The sequence below is a fragment of the Sorex fumeus genome, unplaced genomic scaffold, assembly GCF_029834395.1.
Source record: "Sorex fumeus unplaced genomic scaffold, SorFum_2.1 ptg000128l, whole genome shotgun sequence".
NCBI lineage: Eukaryota > Metazoa > Chordata > Mammalia > Eulipotyphla > Soricidae > Sorex > Sorex fumeus.
The window spans coordinates 19,649,695-19,669,194 of NW_026606185.1; the positions used below are offsets into that span (position 1 = coordinate 19,649,695).

The following is a 19,500-nucleotide window of genomic DNA, read 5'->3' on the forward strand; positions in this document are numbered from 1 at the left end:
TCTCTAGGTTTAAGGGTTAGAGGTCCACTGAGCAAAAACCTTTGACATGTCTGTTTTGCTATACTTGATAATCTGTGTGTGAAAGTCTTGTGTACAAGAAATATATGGCATCTCTGAGCAAGAAAAAGCTAACTTCCCCACTTAGCAGTTTTACCTGGGCCCCAGTTCTTCCATCTCAGAGAATTGCATGGTAAGACTTTATTTCTCATTCTCTCTTGCTGCTGGCAGTCGGACCAGGAAGAAGATGCAGAGGCCAAGGCACAGGTAGAAAATTAACAGTAAAACAAAAGCATAGCCCAGTGTGTGATAAGTCATTGTCTGTCTATGACGTCAAAACTTTCAGCATGCTCTATAGTCAATTCCCACGATGTTGGTTGAGGTGATGGGCATTTGTTTCTGTGACTATCATGTCCCTTACTTTTCCCTTTCTTCTCCACTTTTTTCAGAATAGTCTGATTAAGCGAATAAAGGGTGAAAATGTGTATGTCAAACATAGTAATCTTATGTTAGAGGTTGGTATTGGTATATACCAGTGCATGTTTGTGTGTGTTGGTTTCCTTTTAGTGGCATACCTGTTACCTCAAGTCATGATGCATGAACCGTATGCTTCACCTGTGATAACTGGGTTGACCTCTTAGTTTACTCTGATTGTGTACACTGTCTTAGATATAGACATCCCCCCTTTCCTGTGTGCATATTTATTTTTAATCTCTCTGGTTGTGTGCGAATGACACTCTTAACTATTTAGCTTATTTAATACTCAATTTTTTTGTGTGTGCTTATGTGAACTAGATTATTTTCCCTGTGTTCCTTGGATATGATGTCACATTTTCACCAAAATGTTTGCAGTAGTGTGATGAGCTCTGAACAGAAACCTTTTTATTTTTGACTACTAATGCAGTTGACTTTAAAGCAAGCACACCAAAAGGTAGACAAATGTCATGCGTTGACTGTCGGATTCTTTATGTTCTGAATGTAGGAGCTAGATAAAGCTCAAGATGACCTGGTGAAACATCAAACCAACATTAGTGAGCTGAAAAGAACCTTTTTAGAAAGCTCCACAGATACTGCCATCACGAATGAGTGGGAGAAGAGGCTTTCTACCTCCCCGGTGCGGCTAGCTGCCAGGCAGGAAGAGGCCCCCATGATCGAACCACTTGTACCTGAAGAGGTCGGTATCCAGACTTCAGCTGCAGTTGTTGTGTGTCCTTTAGCCTCACTTCTCTCCAGGGTCTGGAACTGGGAGAAGAACTTGGCAAACAACTGTGTGGAGAATTCCACCTCATGTCTCGTATAAGTTGAACTGATATACTCAGTGCTCCAAAGAAAAGTTGCCAACAAAAAGCAAGTTAGGTGGCAGAGGAGTGAATAATTGCATGGGGTACTGCTTAGAGTTAGGACATATAGGGTTCTTATTTGAACCATGAGCCTAGATTTCACATCTGGAAAAAATTGAATTACCATCTTAGCAAACTGATGTTTTTTTTTTTCTTTTCTGAATAGACTTACCTTTTCTTGATGAAGAAGTATAGCCTAAAAACTATAGTCGTTCTCATCAGTTGCAAGATAAACCCTTTTAAGATTGTCCAGTGTTTGACTAAGTGATCAAAGCTCATAGCATTTCAGGACTCATTTTATTTATACTGAGAAAATTATCAGATCTTTGTTGATACCAGTTTTTTTAAATCTGTATCTTTTTATCTAAAACTTTTAATAAGCTGATTTATAATGTTTTTCTTTGACTTTTTGAAGACTTAAAGGGGAATTGACTTTTTAAATACAAGTCTTCCCTGTAGCAATGCTGTCTTGAGTATTTGGCAGAGTGAAAAGATTCATCCATTCTTGCTCCGGCCTCACCCATGCGAGCAGGACTGACCCAGTGTCCACTGTTAGACATCACCTGGATTTATTGCTCATTTTGAGGAAGTAGTTTTTCAAAACTGCTTCTTTCTAGCATCATTTTGATTAACTTCTTATGAAGACTTCATGATTGTAAAATATTTTCTTAGAAAATTGCAACCAAAGAGAAAAGAATGAAAACTTAAACCTTGTTGGGAAAAATATCATTTTACAAATACCATTTACATTTATCATCTGGCCTGAAGACCAGAAAGACATAACAATGTGCCAAGCATATACTATGCAGGTGGGAGACTAGGGTTTGACCACCCCCCACCCATGGTTTCCGAGGCACTGCTAAGAGCAGGAATAGCAGCTGAGTGCCCTGAGTGTGCCCGTCAAACCAGTAAATATCACTGTCACTCTCCTCCTGTTGTTCATTGATTTTCTCAAGCGGGCCCCATTGTGAGACTTTGTTGTTACTGTGTTTGGCGTATCGAATACGTCACAGGTAGCTTGCCAGGCTTTGCCACATGGGCAAGATACTCTCATAGCTTGCCAGGCTCTCCGAGAGGGGCAGAAGAATTGAACTTGGGTGGGCCATGTTGGCTGCATGCAAGGTAAATGCCCTACCTGCTGTGCTATATCGCTTCAGCCCAAACCAGTAAATAAACAATAAAAATAAACTATGCTGTACATAGGTAACTGAAGTCAAAATAGAAGAGGATCATACTCATCTTGAATGTTTTATAATCTTCCTCTGAATTCTATTGATCAGTACTGATGATCATAGCTCTATGTTCACGACAATTCCAATAATGTGACAAGGTATACTTCCACTTAAATTACTTTGAAAGGGGCCTTTTCAATGCAAAGTAAAAGAAGTTGCCAGAATATTTTCTCACCAAACACCAGTTTCATTCCATTTAGCATCAAGAAATGAAAACTTCACATTCTTATTGATTTAAATATGGTCATCATCTTTGCCGTATTTAAGGGTAAAACTGTCCCCTAAGATTAATGTCCTGTGTCAATTATGCCTCAGTTTACAAAGTTTAACTTGACAGTTCTGAGCATATACATTTTATTGTAGTTGATCATTTGAGTTACCCTCTTTCACCATCTCAGAAATGAGTAAAGGGGTACTGGTTGCAAAAGGTGTCAGTTACTAGATTAAGTCACAGAAATAGAGTGACTAGACACCTCAAACCAAGCACAAATCTCGGCATCTCTTCCCATGCTGTTGTTATTTAGGAAAATGCTAGGTAAATAAACTGTAGGTATGTAGCTTAGAGGAATTAAAGAGTGGCCTTAATAAATGAAGGAACTTAGAGTCTGGGCCACTAAAATAGTAAAACAGAATTTTCTCACTTTTGAAAAATCTTATGTTCCTTGGAGAATGGTATTGATGAAGCCAGTGAGTGTCAATGACTTGCAGAGAGGGTACTTTGAACATACTGAACACTCACTCTCTGGTTGTTACTAATACCTTATCTGTGTGTTTAGAAAAAACAGCCACAAACCCAAGAAAGGATTTCTTTTAGTGATTTGGATGGAAATACGTTCTCTGCAGAAGAGCAGAATTCTTTGTATTCTAACTGGTGAAGATCAAAGGCTGGGTTTGTAAACTTCTTTCAAGTGTTTGCTAATTTGTTATGATGAGGTAACACCTCAGGGCAGCATCACCTCCATGAAAAGCGGCCATTGTAGAGTTTGACTAGATATTAAAAATGAGCTGCTTAAATGCAAGGTTAGCTATCAGCCCTTGTTATCAAAGGAGCCCGAAAAATGAGTTCAAAGTCTCTTCAAGGCCCAGAAGACTCTGTCTTCCAGGTGTTCAGGATTCTGAGTGCCTTTCTCAGCCTTGGGGCTGGGCAGAGGGAAAAGTGGTCTTTTTCCACACCGTTCTACAGTGACGGTCCTCCCGTTGTTCATCGATTTGCTCCAGCGGGCCCAGTAACATCTCCATTGGAGACTTTGCTGTTACTGTGTCTGGCATATCAAATACGTCATGGGGAGCTTGCCAGGCTCTGCTGTGCGGGCGAGATACTCTCGGTAGCTTGCCGGGCTCTCCGAGAGGGGCGAAGGAATCGAACCTAGGTCGGCCATATTGGCTGCATGCAAGGCAAACGCCCTACCCGCTGTGCTATCGCTCCAGCCCCGTTCTACAGTACCATCCTGAAATCCAAGTTTATGCTCCCATTTGAGGACTCTAGAGAGAGCTCTAAGAGCAACCCAGAAAGATCTTGAATACTCTAAATCCTTGCCATTTCTGTATTAAAGTTGTGGGCTTTTGTAGCTTTCTGAAATGCACAATAGAGTGTATTGGTTTGCAAACTGAACCAACAGATTTATATTTTGGAGGACAAGTACTTTCCAAAGTCAGTTACCAGTTTAAGTGACTATATTATCTGCTTTAACCAAGTAGTAAATTGCCAGCTAAGAAGTCCAGGGTCAGAGAAATGGCACAGGAGGTGCAGCACTTGCCTTGCCTGTGGCCCATGGGTAGCAGAACTTGGTTCAGTCCTCTACACTGGCACCAGATACCATCTCCCAAGCAGCACCAGCTGACACTCCTGAGCACCCCCCCCCACACACACACACACTGGGTGTGCTCCCACTCCAAGAAAGAAGAAAATGTTCAATTTACTTTTCTGAGAGGAAAATTTAGGAAAATATTTCTTTTTCTAAAAGGAAAATTTGTTTTAAAAATGGCACCCCAGGGCTGGAGCAATAGCACAGCAAATAGAATGTTTACCTTGCACATGGCCAACCCGGGTTCAATTTCCAGCATCCCATATGGTCCCCTGAGCACCACCAGGAGTAATTCCTGCGTGCATGAGCCAGAAGTAACCATAAACATGGCTGGGTGTGACAAAAACAAAAAAGAAAAAAAATGGCACCCCAGAGAAAGTATTATTTATAGCAGAATAAGGAGGAAACTTGACTGCAACTTTATAATCCCCAATTTAAGTAATCTTTTGCTATTGTTTGGGAATTCCCATGATAAAATGTTTTTTGAAAAAAATACTCATTGACCTTTTATTTAGTATGGCCATCATATTTCTCTATTTTTCCTATGATGGTTTTATATTAAATCTATTTCCATTAATAACAAATTTAAAATAAAAAGAGGAGTTAGAAATATATGTAATGATATAGTAACAGTGACCCAATTTTAAGAATATGTAAACTGTAAGTTGAAAATTTTATTGCCAATGATTTCAAGTTTCACATATTTAACAGCAAACAAAAGCCCAAGAAGCAGATAATACCAAACCTTTAACTCTTGAAAACAGACAAGCAAATCCCCCTTCAAGGTCCCTCAATCACAGGAAGAATAGACATGTTTACAGTCTCCAGAGTACCTGCCTTCCACATACGACTGTTCCCATAACAGTCTTTAGTGAAACACATAACCTCTTAGTATTCATATGAGATGGAGGATTCCTTAGTGATGAAGTTGAATACTGAAAGTTTCTAAATCCCAAACAAGATGCAGTGCCTATTAGCATTTTTGCAGTGCCAATTTAGTCCTCTTTTTTAAGTTGGCTGATAATTTGCCAGGTATATTATCTTAGCACAATCCATCATCTGAGGGTTTCATATTTGCATATTCCTCTACTCACTAAAATTTATTCATCATCCTAATCAATAACCATAGCATTTTTACAATCATTGGAAAAATAGATTGGTGAAAAATCCTCGTTGCTCAGAGCATACATGTTCCAGCTGAGGTTGAGGAAAGAAACAAGCAGTATTATTTCAAATCTCCTCCTTTTAACAGTTGCCCTATTCATGCCCTGTTTTGTGCTACTTACATTGTTGTTGCTGCAAATTTATGTTCTTGTTTTAGTCAGCAAAATGGACAGCTATTTTAGGTGACCCAAGATTAGTGGTAAAATGTGTCTAGTCTAAGTTTCTTCAGCTTTTTTATACCTCCCTACCACACCTGTTCTGCATAATAGTCCATGTGCCAGCAATTGTAACCAAGGTGGTAAACGGGTGATTTTCAACCTTTCTATGACTATGATTTGTCACCAGTCTGTGGACCATTGGTTGAAGACCACTGCTCTAGTGCTTCTTAGCTCTGGGGTTAAAAAAGACTGGACTTTATGGGAAAATACATGTGGTAAAATAAGCTTTATTCAGGAGTGAGTTCAATATAATGAATCAATGATATATTATTTTTTGAAGTGTCTTTAAACAAGAACAAGCATAAAACAAGGTTTTTATTGATCAGTTAGTGAAAATATGACCAGAGACTTGCAAGATCTTAACCCTGTATATCCCCTAGGAGCAATAGTTCATTTTTCACTAATTCATTAAATAACTAGACCTAACTGTACATCTGTCTGCTTTCTGGTATGTGTTTATTTTGTTATTCAGGACATAGATGAATTTCACTATGGATGAAGATTTCATTTGTAATGGATTTTCCATCTGTTTATAAAAGGCAGAATATTTCCATTCTAAATCTCACATCTTTTACTTTCTATCTTGGCCTTGAAGTGCAAGTCTGATTGTATAAATCACCTAAGGAAAAGTTTTTAAATGATGATGTCTGACTCTTGTGTCAGATCTAATTTATCTGGGGTTTACTGTGTATTACTACTATTCTACATAATTGTAATTTAGAGAGAAATTTAAGAAGCCTTAGGCCATGCAAAAATGGGGATCCCAGCTCTATAAAAGCTCTTAATTGTCTAATAGTGAGTTCCAACTCTGTGTATTTTGCTTTCTATATGGGATCTTGTTTTATAGTTATACTGTGAGAAGAGAGTTTGAGTAACTAAACAAGAAAGATGGACTATATTCTACACTATAGTAAAAGTAAATACCTCACACATCAGCTTTTCTTTAGCACTATCTCTTTATTTCTTTTCAGCCGAAAAACTAGACTGGGGTTAACTATATGTGGAATTTCATTTTTAAACCTAACCCCTTCTGTTACCTTTCCTGTTATTAGACACACAGAGTTCTGAATGCAGACAGTGTTGACATTTTCAATTATGGACAGAGACATTTTTGAAATTTGTTGATGTCAGGTAACCGGATATACTGAAGACCACTGTTTTCCTACTGTTACTGTTTTTCTTTCACCTTAGGAATAAGATTGAGTTCGATGATTATAATTGGAGGCCTGAGAGACCTGGAAGTATTATTCTGAAAAGTGGCTATAATTTTCACCTTCTCAGCCTGCCTTATTTTTCTTTGAAGAAGAGGCTAGACAGAAGAAAAGAATAAAGCATGCACATTTAATGATTTCCAGCTTTATTTCTTCTAATAACCTTTTTCAGAAAGGGGCTGGACAAGAAGATTTTTGTCTCTTCAAAAAAAAGTCTTGTTTGTTCTGCATTTAAAAGAGACATATAATGTTGGGGTTTAGCATATAAAGCACATGATATGCCCACCTTGGTTTGACCCCTGGCATCTCATTGGCTACTGACCATGCCAGCTGTAATTACAGAGGCTCCCATTTTACCACTAGGGTTTCTCTGCTGAGTGCCGACACCACACAGCCAGATAATTAGCCGCTCTGGCTCTGCAGAACAGTCCTGTTTGGCCAAGTGTCACCAGCAGTGAGACAGCCCATAGAAGGATGGGGGGTGAGGATTGCGAATGAAATCTGTGACTATGTCTTTCAGGAGAATATTCTAGAAACGCCTTTGTATCCACTTAGAGGAAATGATTCAATGTATGAGTAGATTGGTAGCTATAAATTTTAAATGACTCTAGCAAAATTATTTACAATAGTTTTTTGTTTGGTTGGTTGTTTTTAGTGAAGCAAGATAGTTTTTATTGAATGAAATTTACTTAGACGGGAGGGGAGGTGCATACCTGTTTAGAAGTAAGAAGGGCTTCGCCAGAGTGGTAACAGAAAGATACATGTTCAAGGGAAACCCATGCTTGAAAGAGCAAGCAAAGCAAGTTCTGTTCTATTAGGAAGTTAGGCCTTTTTGGTTGGGTTTGTGGTTGGGGTTTTTGTTTGTTTGTTTGTTTGTTTTTACATTTTATTAAAGTGCCATGATTTACATAGTTATTCTTGGTTGAGTTTTAGACATGCTGTGTTCCAGGATCACTCAGCACCAGGGTCATCTTCCTCCACCAGGCTTCCCAGTTCCCTCCCACTCTCCACTCAACCCCCATTCTGCCACTGTGACCAGCACATTTTTAAGTATGATTGTTGAAGTTTGGATCTCTTGTTTTCAGTGTTGTTAGCTCTGTGGTTTTATTTCTAAGATAAATCAACTAGAGCTGGAGAGACAGTAGTGGGTAGAGAGGGCACTTGAGACCCAAGTTCGATCCCTAGCACCCCACATAGTCCCCAGACCTCACAAGGAATGATCCCTGAGTCTAAAGCCAGGAGAGAAGGTCTCTCGATACCTTCTTGGCATTTTGGCTAAGACCAAGTATAGTATCTGTTCTTAGCAGTAAGCCACTGTATGGATTGTGCACAAAGCCTGGACTTTTGTTACTAATGTAGTCATTCATTTAATAGTGAGGAAAAGAATAAAGAGTAAAAGGGAAAAAACTCATTTGTGACATAATACTACCTCAAATTACTACTTTTATATGTTCAAGAAAAGAACTCTTTGGCAAAATTTTTAATTAAGATATTTTGTAACCGACTTTTAAAAGTATTCATTATACTATAAAAGTTCAGGTAAAGCTGCAACCTTGTGTGTATTTTGTTTGTGGAACAATAAAGAAGTCAAGCTAGATAAATGCCTGGACTGATGCAAGTTGGTTGCCAGTGCAGTGAACCCTGCCCATGTGTTCACTCTGCCCTGTAGAGCACTGGCATGGGTTATAGAGTCAAGTATTTGTTAGACACAGAGCTGAAGATTTCTTTCTGACATCATCTGCACATTTTTCCTTAAAACTCACTTTTATGAGGTTGTACACTACTGACCATTCAGCGGCCACAGAGCTCTTGCATGCCCCGTGTTTGTGAAATTGAAAAATGTCTGAGTCATATAAACACGGGTTTCAGAAAATATTCTTTAAGAATAATTATTAACCTAGCAGAACATGTCAGACCATTTTTCAAATATACAATAATATACTTCTTCAGAAATAAGTTTTACTCCTTAAAAAAAAATAAATGAGTATTTATAAGCATATGTATAACACAAAAAGAACTCTTCCTAACTTACCTTTTGGAAACTGTCTACTTCCTCTTCTCCAACCCAACCCCCTTTATTTAAACAGACCAAAGAAGAAAGAGAGATTTCTGAAAAAGTTATATTTTTGCAGCAAGGAAGCTCTTCATTCCTTGAGTCTCAGGTAACAAATAAGCATAAAGGAATTTTCCAATAGATAATTAGTCTTTGCATTTCAATGTCATTAAATTGTCTTTGGCTTTTATTTTTCTATTAAAACTTACCTTAATTAAAACTAAGGTAAGTATAGGATTTTGTTTGGATTCTGGAGATGGGGGGAGAAGATTTTGTGGGGTTTTGGGTTTTGTTTTGTTTTGTTTTGTTTTACAATTTTCATTATCTCTTAGCCACCCTTTTTTTTTTTCAGCTTTTGCTCCTAGGTGATTATACCTATATGTTGTTACTAAAGCATTACGATTATACTTTCTAACAATATTATGGGGACTTTTGCTGATCTATTTTTCCCATAAATTAAATACTAACTTAGATGACTTTCTTTGATTTTGAAAGTTCTGAACTTTTACTGGTTTTCCCACTAGCCAAGTGTGAGAAAGAGAATGCAGGAAGGAGAATCTACAAGTTCCATGGTTACCTCTCATCAAATAATTTTCCAGAAAACTGTTCCATCGACCATAGAGGTTACTTTTCAATTCATTTCATTTAATCTAGCCACCAGCATGTACATTAATGTGTAATCCTTTTGCTCAGAGCACAAACTTTCAATAGCTACATCACATTAAAAGTAGAGTTGAATTCCCAGGATAAAATATTAAAGTAAAAACATTCCAGTTTATACTGTAAATGAGGGTGCTCATCTGGTCCTGGTTTGTTTTCTCTTCACTTTATAAACTCCTAAACTAGTTAACTCTCTGTTTACTTCCTGTTAGGCTACTCAGATAGGAAGGTTTCTGAATTTTGTTTCTTTTGCCACTTATTACCAACACTTAGACAATGGCAAAAAACTATTGAGATGATGAATTGCAACTGTAAATAAGACTCAAATGTTAATGAGACCATTATGTTCTATTTATAAGAAATTCAAACAGTACCTTATCAGTAGGAAATTGTTAATTACAGTGCCTTGAAATATGCACACAATATTTATGTGATAAGTGCAGTTGATTTGATTTCTTATAAACACAAATATGACATAAACATGGAAAATGATAATCCCAGAAATTTGTGGTATGCTGCTAAGTTTTGCTATGAGAACAGCAAACACAAAATATACAGTATTTAACATGGAAAGCAGTCTTTTTGTGTGTGTTTACACAAAACTAAATAACCTGTACCACTTCAATGATGTTGAGTGTTGAAATGTAAAATGATCAAACACTTATTGTTAGATCAAATTTATTTCTTGCAAAGTATACCACAAAAGTATGTTTCTACTTAGAGAAACATGAAGTTGTGACTCTCCAGATTTGGAGGCTGAGAGTTCATAAATTCCAGATAAGAAACAATTATAACCATACTTTCCAGATCACAACGCCAGTCCACCATAGACTTGGGTGTAGCTCTCGCCCCGATTTTCTTAAAGGACTCTTCTTATTTTAGAAATAAGATAACATGGGAATTTCTAATTTAGCTTTTATATTTCAAATATAGGGCACAGAGGATTGGGTTATTGTAGACAAAATACCCTCTGAGGTAGTTGATGGTGATTCGAGAAAGCTTGTCACTTACAAGGTGGTAACCGTGAGCAGTAGAACCGATGACCTCCCTGCTGACTCGCTGAAATCTAGTACCATTGAAATGCAGAGCTTTGATGACCTCACCCGAGAAATGCAATTGAAAGAAGAAAGCAAACAAAAAATATATACGCTAGGAAAATCCTATGATACTGTCTCTGGAAAAATTGTTACCATGACTGAAAAAGCTAAGGAGAGTGAGAAGGCAATGGAACCATCCATTCTGGAAGCTCTTCTGAAAATGGATCGGGGACTGACAGAGTCGGTGAAGCTCATTCCTGGCATGACAGAATACGAGGTCCTAGAAACCATCAGTGATGAGAAATCCAGGAGAGGACCAGAGATCCACACTCCAAAGAGGAAAGTGTCCGAGTGCCTGGCTCCCATACAGGAAGCTGAGTCTCGGAGGCAGAGTCCTGAAGAGGAAGAGCTCAGGAAGGGTCCCACGCTGGGTAGGGATGCGGCTCTGCACCGGAGCCTGGGAAGTGTGCGGTTCAGCAGAACGGAGCAGGAGCTAGAGAGTGAGGCTTTAAAAGTGGGACCCTTCGGTCCCAGAAGGAAGAGTCTGTCAGAATGGAGATACTCCCAGGAGCCAGCCGTCACCGTGGCCACTGCTCATTATGTTTCCGAATCCACTGCATCCCGAGTCGTGGTAACCAGTGCCTTTCGTTTGGGCCACCTGCCGTTGCCCGTTCCAGCATGATGTTCTTGAGGCAGTGCCCTTTCCGCCCTGAATCTTTTTTGTTTCTCTTGCTGTTTGAATTTATGTTGAGAGCAGCCAAGCCAAGCTTTTTCTTTTCTCCCCGACGCCCCCCTCTCCCCCCCCCCCCCCGCCGCCATGGTTAAGTCAATACCTCAATCCAGCATAAGCGTTAAAACACTTTGCATTTTATTTCCAGCTCCCTGTTCCCAAGATGCGGTAGTGCTGCTGTGGCTTGCAATGAAGGGGGAAATGATCTGCTTACACCAGCACCTCCCTAATCCTAATCTCTCTCTCCCTCTCTCTCTCTCTTTTTCTCCCTCTGCTTCACCCAACAAGAGCTCATGGTCACTGTGAACTTGCTATTTATTTCCCATTCTGTTCTGTTTTCAAAGTCTGTATCTTAGACACCTCCATGCTGCCTCCCTCTCCTCCTCTGCCTCCGATTGTGTCTAACCAGTTGTGAATGTGTATGTGTCTATGGATGTTCCTCTCTCTGGCCTTGACTCTCCATTTCTTTGTTCACTCAGACTAAACAGTCTTCAGGTGAAAAACTCATGGATGGCTCGGAAATCTTCAGTTTATTAGAGTCTGCGAAAAAACCAACAGAATTCATAGGAGGGGTTACTTCCACTTCTCAAAGCTGGGTTCAGGTGGCTGTTTGCTTCCATCCTTGTTGTAGCTGATTGTGTGTGCTTTCTTGCCATTCACTATGCCTTTTTGCTATGTGTTTGTGTGCATGCGTGTGTGTATGTGTGTGTGCGCGCGCGCGTGTGTGTGTGTGTGTGTGTGTGTGTGTGTGTGCATTTTGAATCCAAGTCACTTTGCCTTGGACACCTCAAAGGTGTCAGACTAGTTTCTTTTGTACCTGCCTGGAGTGCATATTGTCATAGGCCTTTAGTTCCGTTGTAAGAGCACACTTCAGCTATTCAAAAGACAGTCATGTTGAGAAAATATAATAGTATCTAAGTTTTTTAATCATTTTATCTCACCTAGTAGATCTAATAATACAAATAAATATGAACACACAACAGATATTCTGCTTTGGGTTTGGGTGGTTCTTTTTTTGTTTTTTAAATGTTGAATCATTACTTCTGTGGATATATCACCGGAAAGTAGCTGCAAAGATTTGAATGTTTTGAGTTGGGGGCACACTGCAAATATTATGGCAGGAGGAATGAAAGTTAATTTGTATAACCTATAAGTATTTCTGGTTATAAGCACTTGGCACTGGTTTTAATTTAAACATCTTGGTGGGTTGCTGCTTTGGGTTGGGGTGTGGGTTTGCTGCTTTTTTTTTTTAAATGTTTTCTTTTTCCTTGTTTGCTTGTTTTTTTTCACCTTTGGTTTATATGGACAGTCACTCTGACATCACAATCTTCTCCCATGCAGAAAATGGAAACGAGGACAGAGTCCAGGGAACTAGAAACTGAGTCCACACAGGCCCCTAGCATGGAGGAGAAGGTTGTGCAGGAAACCGTGTCGGAGAAGAGACATGTGATGAATGTGCATGCACGTGGCGATGCGTCTTTCGTAGCTGGAGATGATGTGGCTGCTGCAGCCCAGGCAGTGTCTGCTGATGCGTTAAGCACTAAAGGGAAGGAGGGCTCTGCTCTGACTGAGGGGGCTAAAGAGAAAAAAGGGGAGGGAGTCGATAAGGCCATCTTGGAACAGGAAGAATCGGCCACTGCTTCCCATGAGCAAGAGGAGGAGCAGAGTACAGCTACCCGCGTTTCTGAAACTGTGGAACAAAAACCTCATTTTGAGGTAACTAGTTGCTAATATTTTCTTTAGCTGAAAAGTAAAACTGATAGTCACATCCTTGAAATTGAGTTAAGCATCAAGATAGAGCTAAGTTTGATTTCGACCTCTTTCCAAGTAGTTTGCTTCTCCTCTTATTTCCTTTATTGCATGGCGATAATCGGTGTCTGTGCTGATTTCCATCTTCGGGGTCACACACAAGCTATGGTAGAGTTTTTGTAGTAATGGTAGAGTTCCAGAGAATAGCTTCTCTTTCCTTGTAGTCTTGTAACTGGCAATAGACACTGGGAATGCAAGACCAGCCAGTATAGTAGAAAATGTGACCAATTTCCTCCTGATCTGTATACCTATTGGAAGAACCAAAAGACCTACTTGCTCAGGTACCAAATGCCAGAATGTAATGTTTTTATCCTTTTTTATGGGGATTTCAGAAGTATCACAGGGGTTAATGCCTTAATTCTTGCTCCTGTTTACAAAGGAATTTGCTCAATGGGCAGTTTATTTTTAAAATGTTAAGATTAGTTTATATGATAGAGAAAGGAAAACATAAAAATAGTTTCCCTATTTTTCCCTCAATATTTGCCCTTTACCTGAAACATTCCTTACTTAAAATGCTATCAGATTCAGGAAGAGTGTTTGAAATCTACTGTTAATAGCTCATTCCCTAGTGTACGCTTTATGTAACATGTAAGCATTTGTTCAAACTAACCCATGCACATATATAGGCATATATATGTGTATATCTATGTAGAAATGTATTTATGTGTGCACCGAGAGGGGAGGTGGGGGAACTATGCATTTGTTTGAACTATAATAGCTACTCTATTTACTTCCCACGGGTACAGTCCTCAACTGTGAAAACAGAAACCATGAGTTTCAGCAGTGTTTCACCAGGAGGCGTAAAGCTAGAAATTTCTTCCAAGGAATTACCAGTAGTTCACACAGAAACAAAAACCATAACATATGAATCATCACAGGTATGATGTGTGTGAAGGTCAGGTCCGGTGCACTTTTAATTCCATTTTGGCTTTAGTGTATTTTAAGTATAACTCCCAAGACTGAGAGGACACAGCAGCCCAACTGTCTTTATCATAAATTATGCAATTATTGCAATTTTATTTCCCATGTTGGAGTAGATGACTTAAGCGGATCCTCTTGTATCTCATAGTGTATCCTGTAGAGAAAGGCTCAGAAGCCTGTTTCCCTACCCTGATCTGAGGTCAATAGCAGCTCAGGCTGCCACTGCCCCCATTTTGTTAAGTCCCAATTTTTAAATAACATTAACTCTGGCGAGACTTGGTTCAGCCTTCACTTGTAGCACAGCACATCAATGCTGATTTAAAAGTCCAGTAGTTGTGGGAGACAGTGACGTACTCATCATGCCCCAAACGACCGTGGCAAATGTTGGGAGAGACATTTGTCCACATTGAGGTGTGGTCTCTTCCTTCGCTGCTCAGGTTGATCCCGGTGCTGATTTGGAGCCAGGTGTGCTAATGAGCGCACAGACCATCACATCTGAAACCACCAGCACCACCACCACCACTCATATCACCAAAGTAAGTGGGTGTGAATGGACAAAAGTCAGTAACCAGGAGGAGGAGAGAGAGCAGACGGATGCTTGCATGTGGCGATGTGAATTATATCTCTAACACCACAGGTTCTCCCGGTATTTCTGGGGACAGCCCTGGAGACCCCCATGCACTGCCGCACTTGGCCCAAATAATCCCTGGCTCTGCAGGGTCATAGCAGACCCTTGCACTGAACCATGGGCCTGCTTGCTGAGAATCCCCAGGTCTCCTGAGAACAGCTGGGATTCTTCCAACTCCCAAAAATAAATATACAAGATTTCTTCCAGGTGGGGCTGTATGAGCAGATTGTTCAGTGCGTATCAGGGATATTAGGTTAGCTACTGCATTGGGGGCTTTCACGGCATTTGTGTTTATAATGCGTTTGTGATACTCTGCTTAGGAATGTAATTTGCTTAACACTTAATTCCAGTTCTTGGCATATAATAGATACTCCAGAAACATCAGCCAAACCCAACAAGCTCCATTCTAGCGTTCGGAAATTAACAATTACAAATAACTGCCACAGGATAGTTTTAATTCTTCATGAATGACATTACTTCAAACCCTCTGCATTCTCCGCATTCTCTCCTTCCCCCGTGAGCTACTGACTGTTCCTCCAAGCAAGCAGGTGCATAATGCTTTTCTCTTCCTTTCAGACTGTGAAAGGAGGCATTTCAGAGACGAGAATTGAGAAGAGAATAGTCATCACGGGAGATGCAGATATTGACCATGACCAGGTAGGGTGCATGAGATGAATGATATCCCAACCTACACACTGTTGGCCCTCTTCCTCCTAATGCCCTCTACAGCTCCAGCACATAGTCTAAACAGTCTGTTGAGTTAACTTTCCAGTATACAATGGACTATTCCCTTTGCAATCATTGCACTCATTTGTAAATTGAGTATAGAGTTATAGCTCATAAGTTTCCACCTTGCTCTGATCATGCATGTTCCACCTCCTTTTTGTCTTTGCCCTTCTGTGATTTCCTGGGGATAGGCGCTGGCTCAGGCAATTAAAGAGGCCAAAGAGCAGCACCCTGACATGTCAGTGACCAAAGTAGTGGTCCATAAAGAGACAGAGATCACACCAGAAGATGGAGAGGATTGAGCCCAGGTAAGAGGAGGCGGCGCTGACTGTAGGCTTGGCCGGCTGGAATGCGGTGGGGGATGCCTCCCTCTCATCTTTCATCTGACTCTTTCCTTTCTTTTTTTCTCTCACTGGCATTTGCAGGGCTGGTTCCCAAAAAAGATGGAAAATTGGTTTGCGGGTGATGATGTTTGGCTTCAGATTTGAAGCTTCCATACTATGAGGTTTTTACATATACTGCCAGTTGGAGGATAAAGGAAAAGTAGAGCCTGTGCTTGCCTAGTCTGTCTGCCCTTTGAACCCATGCTTCACTCTCCAAATTTGAAAGATCAAATTTGCTTTCACTTGTCATGTGATCTAATCAAACCAAAGGTGTTTCGCTTTGGGAAGGTACAGTTTGCGTGTTTCAAGCACTAGAGACATAAAAGATAACCCTCCTTTTCCTATGAATGGCAATGTTGCAAGCTTTCTCTCAAACCATGTTTGGTGGTCGCCTGTTTATGCTTTTGTTTTGGTTTTGAACTTGAAACCTAAGCACTCACCTTTCTTTTGGATGTCTTATATTTTCTGTATTCATTGGGATGGTTTTTCCCTTTAGTGTAGCATTGTGTCCCCAGAGGAGGCAAAAATACAGCCCTGTGGTCCTGCTTTCCTCCAGAGAGCGCATGCCTGTCCAGCTATTGTTTGAGCAGCCTCATGAACAAACAGCTTCCCTTCTGTGTGCACAAATTTGTCCTGCATACTAACTTGCCATGGGAGACTCATGGGCCTCACCATCCCTAGTGGACTGTGAATGCTGAATGGAACATTGAGCTCTTTGCGTATTGCTATCTGACAGGAGCCTCTTAAAACATCTCACATGTTTAAAAATATTGTACTCTCTTGGGGTCAGGGCTAGAGTACTGCAAGTTGGGCACTTGCCTTGCATGTGGTCAATGTGGGTTCGATCTCCAATACCAAATATGTTCCCCTGAACCTACCAGAAGTCACCCTGAACACAGAGCCGGGAGTAAGCCCTGAGCACAGTCAAAGTTTAAAACAAACAAAAATATTCTCTGACATTGGTTTAAGAAATAACGATTGAGGGGTGTCCTCATAAACAGGCCCAAAATCCAAATATATATATATATATATACATATATATATATATTTAATTCTCTAGCATTGGTTTAAGAAACAAAGATTGAGAAGGATCCTTTTAAAGAAATCTACACACCACTTGATTATATTCAAATAAATAATGTAATTTGGAAGATGAAGTTCGATTCTTTTGAGTGAGCATCTTATTCCCTTGAAGGATAAGGTTACTTAAGAGAAAGGGATTAAATCTAAAGTTGGCATTTTAGAGAATCTTGTCCAAAGGAGCATTTACTAACCCACCACATACTTTTTCTATGATCTGAGGAAATGTTTCATTTTTATGTAAGTAACCAATTGAATCTCTTCTACAGGACTAACTTAGCCTGCACATGAATCAAGTCATACAAACCATTAGGAAAACCGAGCCTATATGGAATTCCCTCTTCTAACCCAAATGACTTGTATCTGCCGGTGGAAACTTTCAATCAGGAAGAACTGAACTTGAATATAATAAAGACACTGGCAGAGAAATCTTTCCATAATAAAGCAATCCGAATCAGCGTCACTAAACTGATACTGCATGAAGCAACGATTCAATCACAAAAGAGCAACGTTTTTGATTTCCACTGTGTCTAAGTTTTCAGCTATACCTGCACGTTCATAACCAACAATATAAACCGTGATTTCATGTAACACCAACAATCCATGCCTTTCATAGTTTATTATTATTAAAGTCTAAACAAATTTGAGATTTCTTAGGTGACAGATCTTTTGTTTACAGATAAATGAAGATTACCCTAAAGTTCTAGAAGCTGTCTAGGTTCGGTGTGTCCGGTTCATCCCAGATTAGATGTGCCAATAACAGAGTTTATTCAGTAAACAACTTGAATCTTGTTCTTGTTTCCAATGGTTTTATTACTCTTGCCCATAAACAGTAATGATTCTCTGATTATCTGGAAATATTTAATGCTTACAATCCTGCTTCATGTATCTAATTTAATTTGTTATGAGGTAGTACTGATTTTAGCACATTAATGTGATTTCCTATTGTCTGCTTTGTTCTGAGTCAAGTCTGGAAAGCTTCCCAGAGGTACTTAAAATTTCCTAAATATATAAATGTCATCATTTTGGGAAGAAACTGTATTTTTGTTAGTTTGAAATATTATGAAACTTCACTCCAGAAAAAGCCACTGTTGCTTTGTTTTTGTTTCTTCTTGTATTTTTAATGATTTTCTTTTACTTGAAAAAAAGTTTTTGATTTCCAAATCTGGTCCATATTTACAATCTAGTTCAGAGCCAAGCCTTAAACTGTACAGAATTTCCACTGTAATTATACTATTTACTGTTTAGTTATAAATAGCCTTCAAAAAATATATTCTCCATTATACTGTCAATTGCATCACACAGCCCATGGTGAATGTATGTTTATGCATAGCAAAATTAAAATGGTAAATGCATTTAAAATGTAATTCTCTGTGTGATAAATTCAATATTGTGTTTAGCCCAAAAGTCAATTCACAGTTCCCTGAACCCACTGCACCACTGGGTGTCCCAGTAATGCCCCCAGCACAGAGCTGAGCAGCATCACATCTCACGCACTCAGACCCTTGGCAGTGAAGCACACCACAGACCTGGTCAGCCAGGAATCGCTGATGGGGCCCCAGACGACCTGAGCACTGCTTGGGAGGTCACTCCCAAAAAATATGACCTAATAGGAAAGTGTTAGAAAGTTCTTTCTAAGATACAGAATGACATTTGAATCTAATGACTATTTTTTCCCTCCTCTTTATATATCACTGAATTTGTATAAGAGAATTCAAGATGTAATTTATTTCAAGAATATATGTAGTTCAAAATATATGTGTGTATATATGCAAATATATATATACAAAGTGTCTGAGTTTTGAGCTACATCTGCACATTCATAACCAACAATATAAACCGTGATTTCATGTAACACCAACAATCCGTGCCTTTCATAGTTTATTATTATCAGTCTAAACAAAATTGAGATACACACACATACATATAGATGTCTTTTTTAAAATTCTTAGCTTGGGGAAAGTTCAGTAAATCTGGAAAATCTTTTGTGATTCAAGTGATGTAAGAGACCATATCTAGAGGTTTACCCTGCATTGAGGTCAATTTTCTCCTTGTTCAGTGGGCAACCCTATCTGTGCCTGATTACCTTTATGTAGGTAATCCATGCTTTATTATGGTGAGAACTTAGCTAGCGTTGTCCTGAAACAGTAGTTGAGTGTAGCAGCTAGCACACCTGCAGTATATTATGCAGGTGATAAACATAACAGAGATTCCAAAAGCCTAATCATGCAGTAGTTTCTGGGCTCAGTGCATTGCTTACGGGTAAGGCTCTGTGTTGTGAGTTTGTGATTATGATGTTCTCTAGAGGGGTTCACATATTTTAACAGACACATTTTATATGAACATACAAGATGAATAAGTGGCATTTTTTCAAAATTCCATAGAACTTTTGTGTAGTCTCCTTTTCTGGCATTTCTTTTTGAGGACTGAAACAGAAGTTTACAAACTTCATAGGTCCGCATATCAAAAGCAGTGATCCCAGTCTGGCTGCATATTAGAATCACTA

The 19,500-nt window shown here is 39.4% G+C and overlaps 1 protein-coding gene and 1 pseudogene across 26 annotated transcripts in view; both read left to right on the forward strand.

Moving 5' to 3' along the window:
- Positions 1–18,361, forward strand: part of EPB41L3 (erythrocyte membrane protein band 4.1 like 3) — a 166,893-nt gene extending 148,532 nt beyond the window's left edge. For 9 of the 26 annotated variants that reach the window (XM_056138371.1, XM_056138363.1, XM_056138364.1 and 6 more), the window contains 12 exons: positions 229–264; positions 447–512; positions 980–1,171; positions 9,055–9,129; positions 9,545–9,643; positions 11,927–12,049; positions 12,789–13,163; positions 14,003–14,134; positions 14,615–14,713; positions 15,382–15,462; positions 15,723–15,839; positions 17,264–18,361. In XM_056138371.1, the coding sequence (XP_055994346.1) occupies positions 229–264; positions 447–512; positions 980–1,171; positions 9,055–9,129; positions 9,545–9,643; positions 11,927–12,049; positions 12,789–13,163; positions 14,003–14,134; positions 14,615–14,713; positions 15,382–15,462; positions 15,723–15,833 (1,389 nt within the window). In that variant the 3' untranslated portion in view covers positions 15,834–15,839; positions 17,264–18,361. The other 17 variants (XM_056138375.1, XM_056138376.1, XM_056138385.1 and 14 more) reach the window with 11 other exon arrangements.
- On the forward strand, positions 8,223–8,380 carry LOC130045621 (uncharacterized; annotated as a pseudogene).
- Positions 18,362–19,500: the final 1,139 nt, after the last annotated feature.